Source organism: Talpa europaea (assembly GCF_964194135.1).
Source record: "Talpa europaea genome assembly, chromosome: 1".
NCBI classification, from domain to species: domain Eukaryota; kingdom Metazoa; phylum Chordata; class Mammalia; order Eulipotyphla; family Talpidae; genus Talpa; species Talpa europaea.
In genome coordinates this window covers 107,932,661-107,946,235 of record NC_140073.1, presented here as the reverse complement: position 1 = coordinate 107,946,235, position 13,575 = coordinate 107,932,661, and the positions used below count along the sequence as shown (strand labels likewise).

The window sequence follows — 13,575 nt, the reverse complement described above, 5'->3', positions numbered from 1 at the left end:
AATATAAATGCTTATTGGTGATTCTACCTATAATGAAGAGAAGAGTTGTGCCTTTAGTGACAGATTTAGGACTGGGCTCAAGTCTTTTGATAACTTTGCGGTTGAATAGAGAAATGGTAACATTAATAATTGTTTCATTCCCATTTGAGAAAAGAGCCAGTTCACATCAGTTTCTTACTTTTATTCCATAACCTTCATATGGAAACATTTTTGTGAGAGACTGTATGAAAGTATTAGGGATTTCAGATTATTTGCTCTGGAAATTTTGTGTATCACAACAAACAAAAAATAGTGTTATCTGAACTATTTTTATGGAAAGGGTATAGTATATTGCTATAAAGAAGTGGTTAGTATGCTTTTAAGCTTGAAAAATTATAGTTAATATCAATATATTATTGTTAACCTCAATAAATTAATTAAAAGACACTTTATATTTCTCCATTCAGCTCTCTCAACATATTCGGAGATAGGTTTCTGATGTGGAAACTGAAACTTAGAGAAATTAAGTCATTTCTTGAAGATCTCACAGTTGGTACACAAATCTCAATCCTAGTGTCCATTGCTTTCTCATCAGTGGGATTATTACACTACTGCAATTTCATTCATTCAGATAGATGATCACCAAAAACCCAGGAAATTGACTGAAAGGTTAATTTTAATCATTGGCCATCCTCAGCCACAACAGCCATACTTTGATGCATTGTTTAGATAACGATGCATTTGAAAACGAGAGGAAAGGAAGCTCTTAGGTCCTATAATGTGCTTCTCAAATTGCACACATAAATGCAAATGCATCACCTGGGAGTTTATTAAAAGTGTAGGTTTTGATTCCATATCTTTGAAATGGGACCTGTGTTTCTGCATTTCTATAAGCTCCCCCATGAGGCTGTTATTGCTGGTCTGTGAACCACTCTTTGAGGAAGGGGTGGTTCTATTTGCTCTACATGATCACTTGCTATCTATTTGCTTGTTCTGGGCGGTCTGTGTTCATTTTAGGTTATATATTGGAGCAGGAAGGCAAGAACAGTATATTTTGGGATAAAAGGGTAAATGAGCAGTTATACCAGCAAAATTTTAGATGTTCCATAACAATGATAATAAAAACAATACCAATGACAGTAATGATAACGTTTTCACATACATTTTTAGACTTTTTTAAATGACAAATCATGAGATAAATGTAGTCCCTGATTATAATGTATATATTGAGACACAGATTTGCCAAAAAAAATAATTATTTGATTCTGGGTCTTTTGTAAATCTCATGGGTTTTCTAATTCATCATGATACTTTACTACTAGCTATTATAAAGCATTCCAAGTAACTTAATAACTTATGTTTCATTTTTACTTAAGTTGAAATTTTCATTTAATATATTTTTGCCATAACTTTGTGTATATGTGTATTTTGGCTACCTCATTTATGTGTTTTTGTATTGCATTATATGGTCAGTTTTATGATGTCATTGAAATTATTTGACAAGGAACTCTGATTACAGTCCGTAACTCTAGTATGGGCTGTTCACTATTTAACATCAAATATATTGAACAGGAGTTGATATCCATTCTTTTGATATAACTGGGTGGATATTTGCACTGCACTGCTCATTGGTATAACTGGGTTGATATTTGCCATCATCAGTTCTTTTTATGGTTTGTTTTAGCTTCCTCTTGCCAGTCAAACCAATTCCAGTGTCGCAGTGAAAATGTGTGCATTCCTCATCATTGGGTGTGTGATGATGACCTGGACTGTGAGGATGGCTCTGATGAACAGCACTGCTGTAAGTCTTTAAGGAGGAATGTTGCTTTGATGCTCTGGACCCCTAAAATGTAACCTGTTGCAGATAAAAAACACAAAATGTGATGATTCTTTATAAATGCTGAGTGGGATCTTTTGGAACGTGATTTTTTTTTTTTTGGTGGGACCCTCACTGGTGAGGCTGCAGAGGCTGCAGTAGCCTTGCAGCCAAGCACTCAACCACTGTGCCACCAGGGGAGGCCCGCTGAGTGGGATCTTAAGAAGGGAACCTATGCCAGCATCTCACAATGGCTTGGATGATATGGAAAGTATGAATGTGCTGAAGAATCATCAGTATACCCTGGCAATTTGGAAATGAGATCATTTTTCAGTCTTTAATTCACATCATGTTATACAAGGAAGGAACAAAACATTTTTGATATCACTTGGTGAGGTATTTTTCTGTGTGATTGGTGGTTGGATGAGTCCTTTGGTTCTGTAGCATACTCTGTCTTCAAATTTTTCACCTCTTCTGCCCAAGAATTAAACTCTCTTCTTTTCCATTGAGTGGAAGTGGTTAAGTAGTAGGTAGGTCTGGAGTAGATGCTGGAAATCCTTTGAGAACTCTCCATCACCTCAAGGGAAAAGTTCTAACTCCTTCACATGGTCTGCGGAGGTTTATAAGATGTGCTAATTCCTCCATGCCTATCATTTACCAATCCTTGAAATGGCCATTTGAGGTTACAGCCGTGTTTGTAGTTCCCTTGTGTATATCAGCCACACCGTCACAGCCTCATGCCCAAGTGTGTGCTGCCTGAATGCTCATTGCTGGACTGTCCTTACCTTCTGGCGTAGCTAACTTTTGTTTCTTTATCAAGACCCAGATGAATTGTTACCTCCTCAAGGAAGCTGTTTCTGTCCATGCCCCCATCCCAAGGTGAATTAGGTTCCCCTCTTGGAAAAAAAGAATTATGGTTAATATTTTTTACATCTTACTTCCAAGTACCAACTCTAAAGTGGTATTTGTCCAGTTGTCTTTTAGAAAGGATTCTCTTGTCAAGTTTTGATGGCACATCCCTTAACAGATATTAATTGTATCAGAAAACCAAATTTTTACTGAACCTATGCACATTTATGTAGAAGTATAGGAAACGCTATAAAAATTCAGGGGAAAACATTTTCTTCCAACATGGTGATTATATTGTTTTTAATGGATCACATTTTCCCCAAGTGCTTCTCTTTTTATGTGAAAAATTTAAAAACCTCATGATAATTGTGGCCTATAGAATAGCTTCCACATGATACATGCAGAGTCAATTCATTTCAATTTTATTCATTTTATTCAGGGGCAAATTAGATAAACTACTGAAGTCCTGCTTCATCTACATGAGTCAATATCAGATAACATTAAACTAGCTTAAAGTTTCTCCTTTGTTTATAAAATTACACATGTTGAATGTAGAAAGTTTGCATACAGAAGAAAACACCATTTTATTTTTTTTTTAGTTTTATTGTTTTTATATAACTATACCATCATAGAGTACATTTTTCACACTGCTATATGTGTACGTGCTTTGCTCACCCTTCACCAAAACTCTTACGCAAATATCCTATCCCCTTCCTTTCTCTGTCCCCTCCTCCTTCACCACTGTTCCCTCTGGTAACCAGTGTATCTTTCATTAAGTCTGAGATTTGTTTTTGCTAGTATATGTTTTTTCTTTTTGTTATTTATATTCCACAAATAAGTGATATTTGATAACTGTCTTTCACTCTCTGACTTATTTCCTTTAGGACAATCACCTCTAGGATAAGTCATTTTGTTCCAAAAGACAGTGTTTCATCTTTTTAACTAGCTGAGTAGTATTCCATTGGGTATATACACCACAATTTATTTATCCAGTCATCTGTTGTTGGGCACTGAGATTGGTTCCATTATTTGGCTATTATGGATAATGCAAAAAATGTATTTTTTTATTGATGTAACATTGGTTTGCAACATTATATGATTTAGAGGTATAACTGCACCTCTTCAGATATGTGTTACCAGACCATGTCACCATCAAATATGAAATCACCTATATTCCTACCACTCCAAAATAACCATTGTTAATCCTTTGGCATATTTCTTTTTGTTAATTAGGGATTTCAATGAGAGCAACCTTACCAATTCTTGGTTAAAATCTATTTCTGCAAAACTTTTATTCCATTTATCTTCTTTACGTATAGTTTTTCAATCTTGTATTCTTAGCACATATCGATACAGTTGTTTACACTAACATGCCTGAGTATTGCTATGATTCTGTGGGCATTCTGTTAGTGTCCTAATGATAACATCTTTGCTCTCGTTTGGGGTAGCTGGGTACTTTATCTTGTAATATGACCTTGAGAATTTCATGTTCAGGGTACACTCAATTTGCCTTTCTTCCAAATATCCTCATTCATATTTGGAAAATGTCAGTGGATTGATTTGTGTTTGGCAGTAACTAAAAAGGGATACTTTTTCCGCTTCACAGTGGGGAGAACATGCTCAAGCCATCAGATGACATGCTCCAATGGTGAATGTATCCCACGTGAATACAGGTGTGACCATGCCAGAGACTGCTCAGATGGAACTGACGAGAAGGACTGCCGTGAGTCTCTTTCAGTCCTTGCACTGTGTGGCCTTCACTTTTGTCCCTTTGGCATTTTACTCAATTTGTTAGATTTGTTGATGGACAGAAATGCCTACAATATGCCTCTTGTTATTGCAATCTCTTAGCAGATTCTTTTGTGGATTAGAGGTAATGTTCTGATAGGAGTCTAATTTTAGCAAGGTGTTCCAAGTGTACCCTGCCTTGGCACATCAAATTTCTGTATTTTTTTGAAGTAAGGAACTTTTAACATTAACATAGAATCCTGAAAGGTCATTTAATAAACTGAGTACAAAATCCAGTTTGGTCAGTTTTAACTTTTTTTACATTATTATGGTAAGATTCTAGGTCAAATGTCTCATTAGTTTTCTTGCTCTTATGAGATCAACATTTTCCGGATTACCTTTGGAAAAGTGTATTTTGTGAGTGACTTTTCCTATAATGGCAGCATTTGGTATCAGCTTATCACTAACCACCATAAGATAAGGCATTAAATGTTGCCACGACCCAAATAACAGTGCGATTATAATGTACTTTCTATACTTTTTACAAATAAATAGAGGTATATAGAGAATTTTTAGAATAAAAAATATAGGCATTTTTCTCCTATGGCACTGTTAGGGTGCATTTAATTTCATTCTCAGTTTCAAACATATCCAGTCTCATAAACATCCTTAGAAACTATTATTTATGAATTTATCCATTACTTTCTTAAGTTTTTAAACTTTTTTTCCTGACATTCCTTTTGATTTATTGCGTTTTAACTTTACTAAGTGTTGTGTAATAATATTTCCTTTCATTTGCTCTTAAATTTATGTTTCAAACTTCAAGGAGTTATTTTAATATAACTTTATTCTAATAATCAGGAGGCAGATTTTGTATAGCTTAGAAACCTTGATCATAGATTTCTTGATAATTTTGTTTCTAATTAAAGATTTAAATTTTAGTCTATTCTCATGGGATACCTTCTCTGAGGTTTGATTATTTTGACTTAATCTTTCTCTGGATAGTCCCTAAATTTCTCCCTTTGGTCAAAATGGTATATTTAATGTTTCTTGGTGAAAGAATCTTATTTTACTATACTTCGAATGTGGTGCCATGTATAGGGAGGGAGTTAACATAAATGGGTTATGAGCAAATTGTTTCTATTCACTGTAATGGTGTTGGTGAAAAGGAAAGACCTGGGCTCAAACTGGTCCAGATTCATGCTGCATCCACATCATTGTCATTACTTGGAACATTTTTAAAAATAACACTTCACTGCTTTCTTTTTTTGAGTGTCATTTTTCTTTGAGTTGAATCTGTGCTACTTGTCTTTGGAATTCTATTTTTTTTAAAGATTTATTTATTTATACAAGCACTGGGTACAGTCAGAAGCGTGGGAGGGTGAGAGAATTCACCAGGGCCAGAGCGGGGAACAGAACAGGCAGACTGACGAAGTACACTGCTGAGGGGAGCAGAGGGAGCAACAGGAGAGGGCTGCCACACCATGTGGGACCTTCACCTGTGGCCGGGGATCCAGCCAGCACTGCAGAGGCTGCGGGCAGCTTCGCAGCCCAGTGCTCAACCGCTGCACCACCAGGTGAGACCCTGGAATTCTAATTTTTTTTAAAGATTTATTTATTTATGCATACAAGAGCTGGGGTATAGGCCAGAGATGCAGGGGGTGAGAGGACTCACCAGAGACAGAGTGGGGAACAGAACAGGCAGACTGACTGAAATACACTGCTGAGGGGAGCAGTGGGCAAGACAGGAGAGGTCTGCTGCGCCATGTGGGTTGCTTCCTGGCCGGCTGGGGATTGAACTCATATTGCAGAGTCTGTGGATTGCTTCACAGTGTGGTGCTTAACCCCTTGCGCCACCAGGAAGGCCCTGTAATTCTATTTTTTTAAGATTTATTTATTTATTTATTTATTTATTTATTTATTTATTTATTTATTTATTTATACAAGAATCGGGGCACAGGCCAGATGTGCAGGAGGGTGAGAGGATTCACCAGAGACAGATCGGGCAACAGAATAGGTAGACTGATGAAATATACTGCTGAGGGGAGAGGCGGGTGCGACAGGAGAGGTCTGACGCACCAGGTGGGACCCTTGACCCTCGCCGTCTGGCCGGGATTGAACCCGCACTGCAGAGGCTGCGGATAGCTTCACAGCGCTGTGCTCAACCGCCTATGCCATCAGGGGAGGCCCTGTAATTCAATTTTTTTTTAAAAAAGATTTATTTATTTATTTATACAAGCACCGGGTATAGTCAGAAGCACAGGAGGGTGAGAGAATTCACCAGAGCCAGAGCAGAGAACAGAACAGGCAGACTGATGAAATACACTGCTGAGGGGAGCAGCGGGCGGCAAGAGAGGTCTGCGCGCCATGTGGGACCCTCGCCTGGTGGCCGGGGATCAAACTGGCGCTGTAGAGGCTGCAGGCAGCTTCGCAACCCAGCGCTCAACCGCTGCGCCACTGGGGAGACCCTGTAATTCTATTTTTTAAAAACATTCATTGTACAGTTTTGTTGTGTTATTGTTTCCAGTTCAAGTGTTTTCTTTTGAAAGAGGTTAAGCAACCTCTAATTTGGATACCTTTTATTTTGGGAAACTTGCATAAATGTAGACTCTACATTGGTGATTTTAGAGATGGCAGTGTGTGTCTGAGGTTGTCACCAAATAGCAAGTCCATAAGTCAAGGGCTCTTCCTTTATTATCTGAAGGACTCTTTTAGTACTTTGTCAAGCAAACAACAGGTCCTTCATGGAATTCTGTGATGAAAATATTTTTGATTAAGAATGACAAAACATATGTTTTGCAAACTTCAAAGCATTATAAAAATTCCAGTTGTTATTATTCAATTCCTCAAAGAGGACAGTAGGGTAGATGTTAATATATTTTCTTATGAATAAAGAAGCTAAAACTGCAAAGGGTCTTGTTCAACTTTGCACAATAGGTAGCAAAAACAGCGTTCAACTCAACTTCTGGTTCCAAGTCTGGGTGATTATTCTTCATGACAGATTTTATTTACAGGAGAAAATCCTACATTTTACAAGAGAGAACCAGAGGTCTGTACCACCAGCCAACAGTCTGTGTCTTTATTTCTTATTTACAAATGGATAAAAATGAGTGCTTTATTGCAAATGCAATGGCACTGAAGAAATTGCTACTTTAAAGGAAATAAAAGGCAGCCGAAACAGACTGTTTGGATTTATTCCATGTGAACACTCTGCAGCCAAGTCTAAAGTCACCAATACTACTGCCTCACAATGTTGCCAATGGACCTTCCGCAAAAACGCTGGCAGGGTACAAGCATGGAAGCAGCTGTTATAAAAAGGAATGAAGGAAAGGAAGTGGGCTTTATAAAATATCTAGGCAGGAATTTTTAATCAAGTTTTTTTTTTTTTAAAGCACAATTGGTGAAACAAGGATTTGCTAAGAAGAGAACCAGATTTATAGCTTATTTCTGCAGTCATACAAATAAGGAACCCTTCAGGGTTCATGACCCTAAAATGAACCTCGCACATGTAAAGGTTTTTACAGGAGATATTCTTTCCTATTTCTCTCTGTCTTGTGTACTTATGGAGGAGCATTAAACAAAATCTAACACATCACAGCAAATTGGAATCTACACATTTTCTTGTTAGTGCTTTGATCCCCAGAGTCATACAAGAAGGAAATGAATGAACTGGATCAAAGTCTCTAGAAAGTGCCATTCTGGGACTGTGAGGGGGACAGGATTGGTCTTATTTTGTTTTCCCTCTTTGTTTGGAGCTTGTACAAAGTGGGAAAGTGGGAACAGCCAATACTTTCTTTCTTTTTTTTTTTTTTTAATAGAGGCATGTTTATTTATTTATTTATTTATTTATTTGGTTGGTTGGTTTATACATGCACTGGGTACAGTCAGAAGCGCGGGAGGGTGAGAGAATTCACCAGAGCCAGAGCGGGGAGCAGAGCAGGCAGAAGGACCGAAGTACACTGCTGAGGGGAGCAGCGGGCGGCAGGAGAGGTCTGCGCACCATGTGGGACCCTCCTCCGGTGGCCGGGGAGCAGCCGGGGATCGAACCGGCGTCGCAGAGGTCGCGGGCAGCTTCGCAACCCAGCGCTCAACAGCTGTGCCACCGGGGAGGCCCTGGCCAATACTTTCTTATGCAGTTTTACATCGATACTGTGTGGGTGTGGTGACCATCTCTGCTTTATGGAGATGATGAAGACTATCAGAAGCAAGATGTACAGTAGGGGAGGAGGAGGGAGAGGGGCCAAAACAGGGGAGGATAGAGCACAAGGGACTATGGTGATGGTTCATGGGTGCTGTGGTGGTGGGAGAATTATGAGGACTACACCTGAGGGAAGAAAACAAACATTATACCAAAATTAACTAGTTTAAGAAAATTAAAAAAAAAAAGAAAAGAAGCAGCAGCAGCAAGGGTGGAGGAGCCTGGATTTTAACCTATGTTCTCAGAATACTATTCCTTAGTAATGGAAATTTACCAAGTGTTTTTGCCTAAAGATAACAGCTATTTGTTATTTAAAAAATTTTGTTATTTAACATTTTTTACTAGGAAAGGTTTTAAACAGGTGCAGAAGTAGAACTATAAAATGACCTGTGTGTACTCATCACCCAGTCATCAGTTATCAAATTATAGCTAATTTTATTTTACTTTTATTTGTTCTCTCTATTATTTTGAAGCAGTTCTTAGCTATATGACTCCTATGTAATATTTCAATATTTATCTCTGAAACATAAGGACTGACAACATGGCTATAATATCATGCTCACCTTAAAAATAGTCAAATATGCAGGTGGTTTTAAAAATTTCCCAATTGTCTTACTATTTTTGCGTGTGATTACATCAAAATCTACACAAACTATGTTAGACTTCCTTGCTATGTCTTTGAGTTTGTAGGTTTACCTTCCATTTTTTTTTAACCTTTTTCAATTTATTTGTTGAAGTAAACCAAGCCCCTGGACTTTCTCAGTTTGGGTTTTGCTCATTGCTTCCTCTGATGTTCTTTAACATTTTCTTCTGTCCCCGTTATTTCCTGGAACTTGATAGCTAGATCTGGAACAATGTGTCTCAAGTTTGGAAATAATGACATTTGGGGCCAGGTAATTCTTTATTTTGGGGTCCCGTCTTGTACATTGTACAGTGTCTAACATTATTTCTGCCATCTCTCTGGAAACCAGTAACATCTCCCACTTGTAACAACCAAAAAACGTCTTCAGATAATGTCCTCTAAGAAAAAGATTTCTCTCCTAGTCTGCTTGAAAACCCCTTGTCTAGAGGTTTGGGTAGATGCAAGAAGTGTGTGAGTGTGTGTGCATGTGTGTGTGTGTATGTGTGTGTATGTGTGTGTACATACACAAAAGGGCAAAAATACTTTATATATAATGCATATTTTATTTTTGTTTTTCACAGAAATAAAACTGTAAGAATGGATATTAATATATTATACATCTAGAAAACACTTAAATATTGTAATGGATGTTGGAAAAGTCACAAAGAGGAATTCATACTTTCCCCTGGTTTTTGAAAGAATCAGAAAGCTTGCTCTGTAGTTCACAGTCCTGCCTGTCAGATCAGGCCTCCTAGGGTAGTCCCTGCCCTTTCAAGCTCTAAGACTCATATATTGAGCCCTAAGACAGAGCACCTTGTGTCCATTCCAGGCATTCCTTTTAAAGAACAAAGGCTGGTGTGTAAGAGTCCTCTTAGGAAGGCAGGGAGAGGGGAGGTAAGAGCATGATTAAGACAGTAGGAAGGTGAGGGTATTAAGGTCCTAATAAAAAGATTATCCTTGAAATGAATTTGGAATACTGTGAAAGTTTCTTTTTGTGTTTGTCTTTTTTGTTTGCTATGTTCCTGTATGCGTAAGGTATTTTTGGTTGTTCTATATGAGAACTGTTTCTGAAGCTATCTTCCTATCTATCTATCTCTCTCTCTCTGTGAAATCGGTTAAATCTCATTTTTCCCCTAAATTGTTTTACGCTACAATTGGCCATCTGTAAAATGGTACTTGATATTAAACAACTTGTCACTTAATTTTTTTTTAAAGGAACAGTGATGCAAAACTGCAGTCTTTTTTACTTTTAATGAGATTAGCTCCAAGAAAAAACCACTCATGCAGTGTCTAAGATAAACATCATAACAATGCTGCAATTATGGGTCATTTAATATATTGTAGTAACTTTTGGTTGCTTAAAAATAATACAGTTTCCACCTCCGCTAAGCAAATAGGTTATTTGTCTATTGAGTGCCATGTTGGAATGATTTTGGTGAGTAAAACTGTTCCTAATTACCATTGATTTGCAGCACTTCTCTTTTGTACTTAGGAATGCCAAAGAAAGGATAAAATCCCTGTTACAATGAAGGCTTTCTTGCTGGTAATCAGCAGTATTTGGTCTCTCTGCAACTGGGGCTGCTTTGTCCCTGAAGTTTTATTTCTATTGACTAACTGTTCTTTACAATTTAAACATTTTCCTTTATATATCTGAACTGCTGAAACTCCAACCGGGAGAACCAATGGAGGGGAATAAAGAGGATAGTTAAAGTCATTCTGTTGACTGTGACTGCTCATGAAGAACATTTTGTTCTTCAAACTCAGATACACATTTATGCTGCCCAATGAACCTTGTTCGTACTTTCTTCTCTGTACTTGAGGTGAGAAAGAAGTGGACAGCCTGTCTGTATCTTACATATCACATCACAGGTGTGCCTTTCCAGAATTCTTATAGTTGAGATTGGATTCAGAAAAAAAAAATTCTTAGTTATTCTCCATCATATAAACACATTACAGCAGTTCCCCCTTATCCGTGGGGCATACTTTCCAAGATCCCAGAGGACACCTCAAACGGCAAATAGTACCAGACCCTATGTATACCGACAAAGATAGTAGATAATTTAAACATGAGATAACTAAAAATAAAATAAAACAATGACTACAATATAACTGTAATAAAATTTGTGAGGATGGTCACTCTCTCTCAAAATATCTTATTCTCTGTATTATTTTTAGATCACTTTTGAGTGCAGTAAAGTGAAACTGCAGGTTAGGGGGCATGACTGCTTAACATCTCCTGTTTTTAAGAGACCCAAAGTCCATCAAAGTTGTTGCCAAAGTTCTCTACTCCTGTTTGCAACAAAGTTACATAGAATTATCTTTAGTTACTGTCTCCATTTCTTCTTCTTTTGTTGAACTCATTGAAAACAATCCTTCATTTCCACCAATCTCCTAAAACCTCCTTGTCTATGTTACCAGTGACCTCCATTTTGCTAATCCTAATGATTCTTGTTCAAATATTGCCTCATCAGAGAGCTGTGACCCACTATCTTTCTTCATCACTTTACCCTGTATATTTTTCTGTTTTTGATATGCAACATTTATTTCAGTGTCTGTTCTTCTATCTTCCACAAATAAAATATAAGTATTTCATGAAAGTAGGCATTTCATGAAGTTCATCACTTTATCTCTAGCACTTGGCACTCCAATACATGTACAGTAACTATTTGTTGAATGAAATGTGTAAAGCTGTGGGAATTTCTACTGTATTTGTAATTTTGTTTATCTCTGTATTCAGTCTCAATAGAGCATGTAGTAGGTGGGTTTCCATACATGTGTTTTAGGTAGGATGAGATTCTAAGAGGGAGGCAGTGCTCTGTAAAATAACTGGCTTCTAGAATACTAACATTCTTCCAGCAATGGTTTGCTGATGAGTATGCAAGTTATCTGGGGCAAACTTCCCAACAGGGGGTTTGAGCCACACCATATCTAGCCGTAAGTGCAGCTCTTAATTCTGAGGTGCGGCTAGCCTTCCTGTCTCTTCAGTTAGACTTTGCCTGTTTGTTTTGCCCCGATGAGTCACTGTGGATAAACCTAAGGATGAGATAAGGATGGGACCAAGGTACTGTGTGACCCTGAATGAAAAGATAGCTCTGTAATTCCTTCAGTATAGAACAACATGAAAAGTAGAACCACATGAAAATTCACTGATGAGATTTCATCTCATTCCTTTACAGTATTCCTTGGAGTGTTTTCCATTTTATTGCTTAAATATACCTGTATTAGTGTTCTTGTGAGGTTTTATTTTATTTTTTTAAAAAGAATTTTGTGCTATGTCAATCTGTGCATCTTTTGCAGATTTTGGTGATGATTCTGTGTAGGGGATGAAAGATGTGCTGGAGTTCTAAAACCTTTGGAGCAGGATTCAGAACATTTCTAATTTAAGATCAGGTCAGCAAAGATTGACCTGGGGATTTGGGACTTACAACCTAGTAGTTCAATGAGAGCAGAGTAAGAAAAAACTATTTCCCCTTTTTGGCTTTCCCTTTCTTGAAAGCTCAGATTCAACACATCCAATTCTACTAGACTTCTATATATGACTGTATTTGCTTTCTCTTTCCAAGGTGCTGAATTTCACTTTTATAAATCTTATTATACATATGCTGCTGGAAATTAGAAGTAGAAGTAGTAGTAATAGTATCTACCTCATAAAGTTTTTATAAGGATCAAATTGGTTCATACAGTACTAGGTTTGGGGCATACAGTTTTTCAAAACATTGACTGATTATTATTGTTTGGTTTACTTTGTGAATAGTACTTAGATAAGTGCTGATGGCACAACTAGTTAACATTTCCTGGCAAATCATTACTTTGACTGGATTAACTGGCTTTGGAACCAGAGTAACATAAATTAACTTCAGAGGGTGACTACAGGTCCCAGATGTCTGGGTAGGACTTGTCACTTTATCACTATAGCTTCTTATTTTCTTTTATATCTTTGCTTACGTTTCTCAATACACCTTTAACATTCCTTCTTTTTCTTTATAGTCAACTTGTCTGCTTTTAGAAAATGTTTACTTAAATTCACTTATTGAGAATTCCACCATAATAAATACAATGCCAGAACCAGTTGTCTAAAGTAAAAGGTGCTGGTAAAATTATATATATATATATATATATACTTCTCCAGATTTTGAAGGTACACTCAATACTTGGGAAGGCTAGACTAGAGGCTTCTTCTGCCTCATACTTAACACACAGTGGAAACATTCTCTGAGCACACTTTTCCCTCCCCACCTCCACTGCCCCCCCCCCCGAGGTGGGGGAGGTGCGAGTGGGGGGGGGGTCTCTGAGCACACTTTTAAGGCCCCACTAGATCCCCTTCCTGGGTGCCTGCTCTTACACCAAGGCCCAGAAATCCCCTCTCCTTCCCTGCCCTGGCAG

At 37.6% G+C, this 13,575-nt stretch overlaps 1 protein-coding gene across 1 annotated transcript in view; it reads left to right on the top strand.

Moving 5' to 3' along the window:
- The window catches only part of LRP2 (LDL receptor related protein 2), a gene marked incomplete at both ends in the record, with an annotated part of 187,744 nt that overhangs the window by 35,991 nt on the left and 138,178 nt on the right, over positions 1 to 13,575 (top strand). The window contains 2 exons of the mRNA XM_084230097.1: positions 1,664 to 1,780; positions 4,251 to 4,367. Coding sequence (XP_084086223.1) covers positions 1,664 to 1,780; positions 4,251 to 4,367 — 234 coding nt within the window. The remainder of the gene's footprint in view (positions 1 to 1,663; positions 1,781 to 4,250; positions 4,368 to 13,575) is intronic.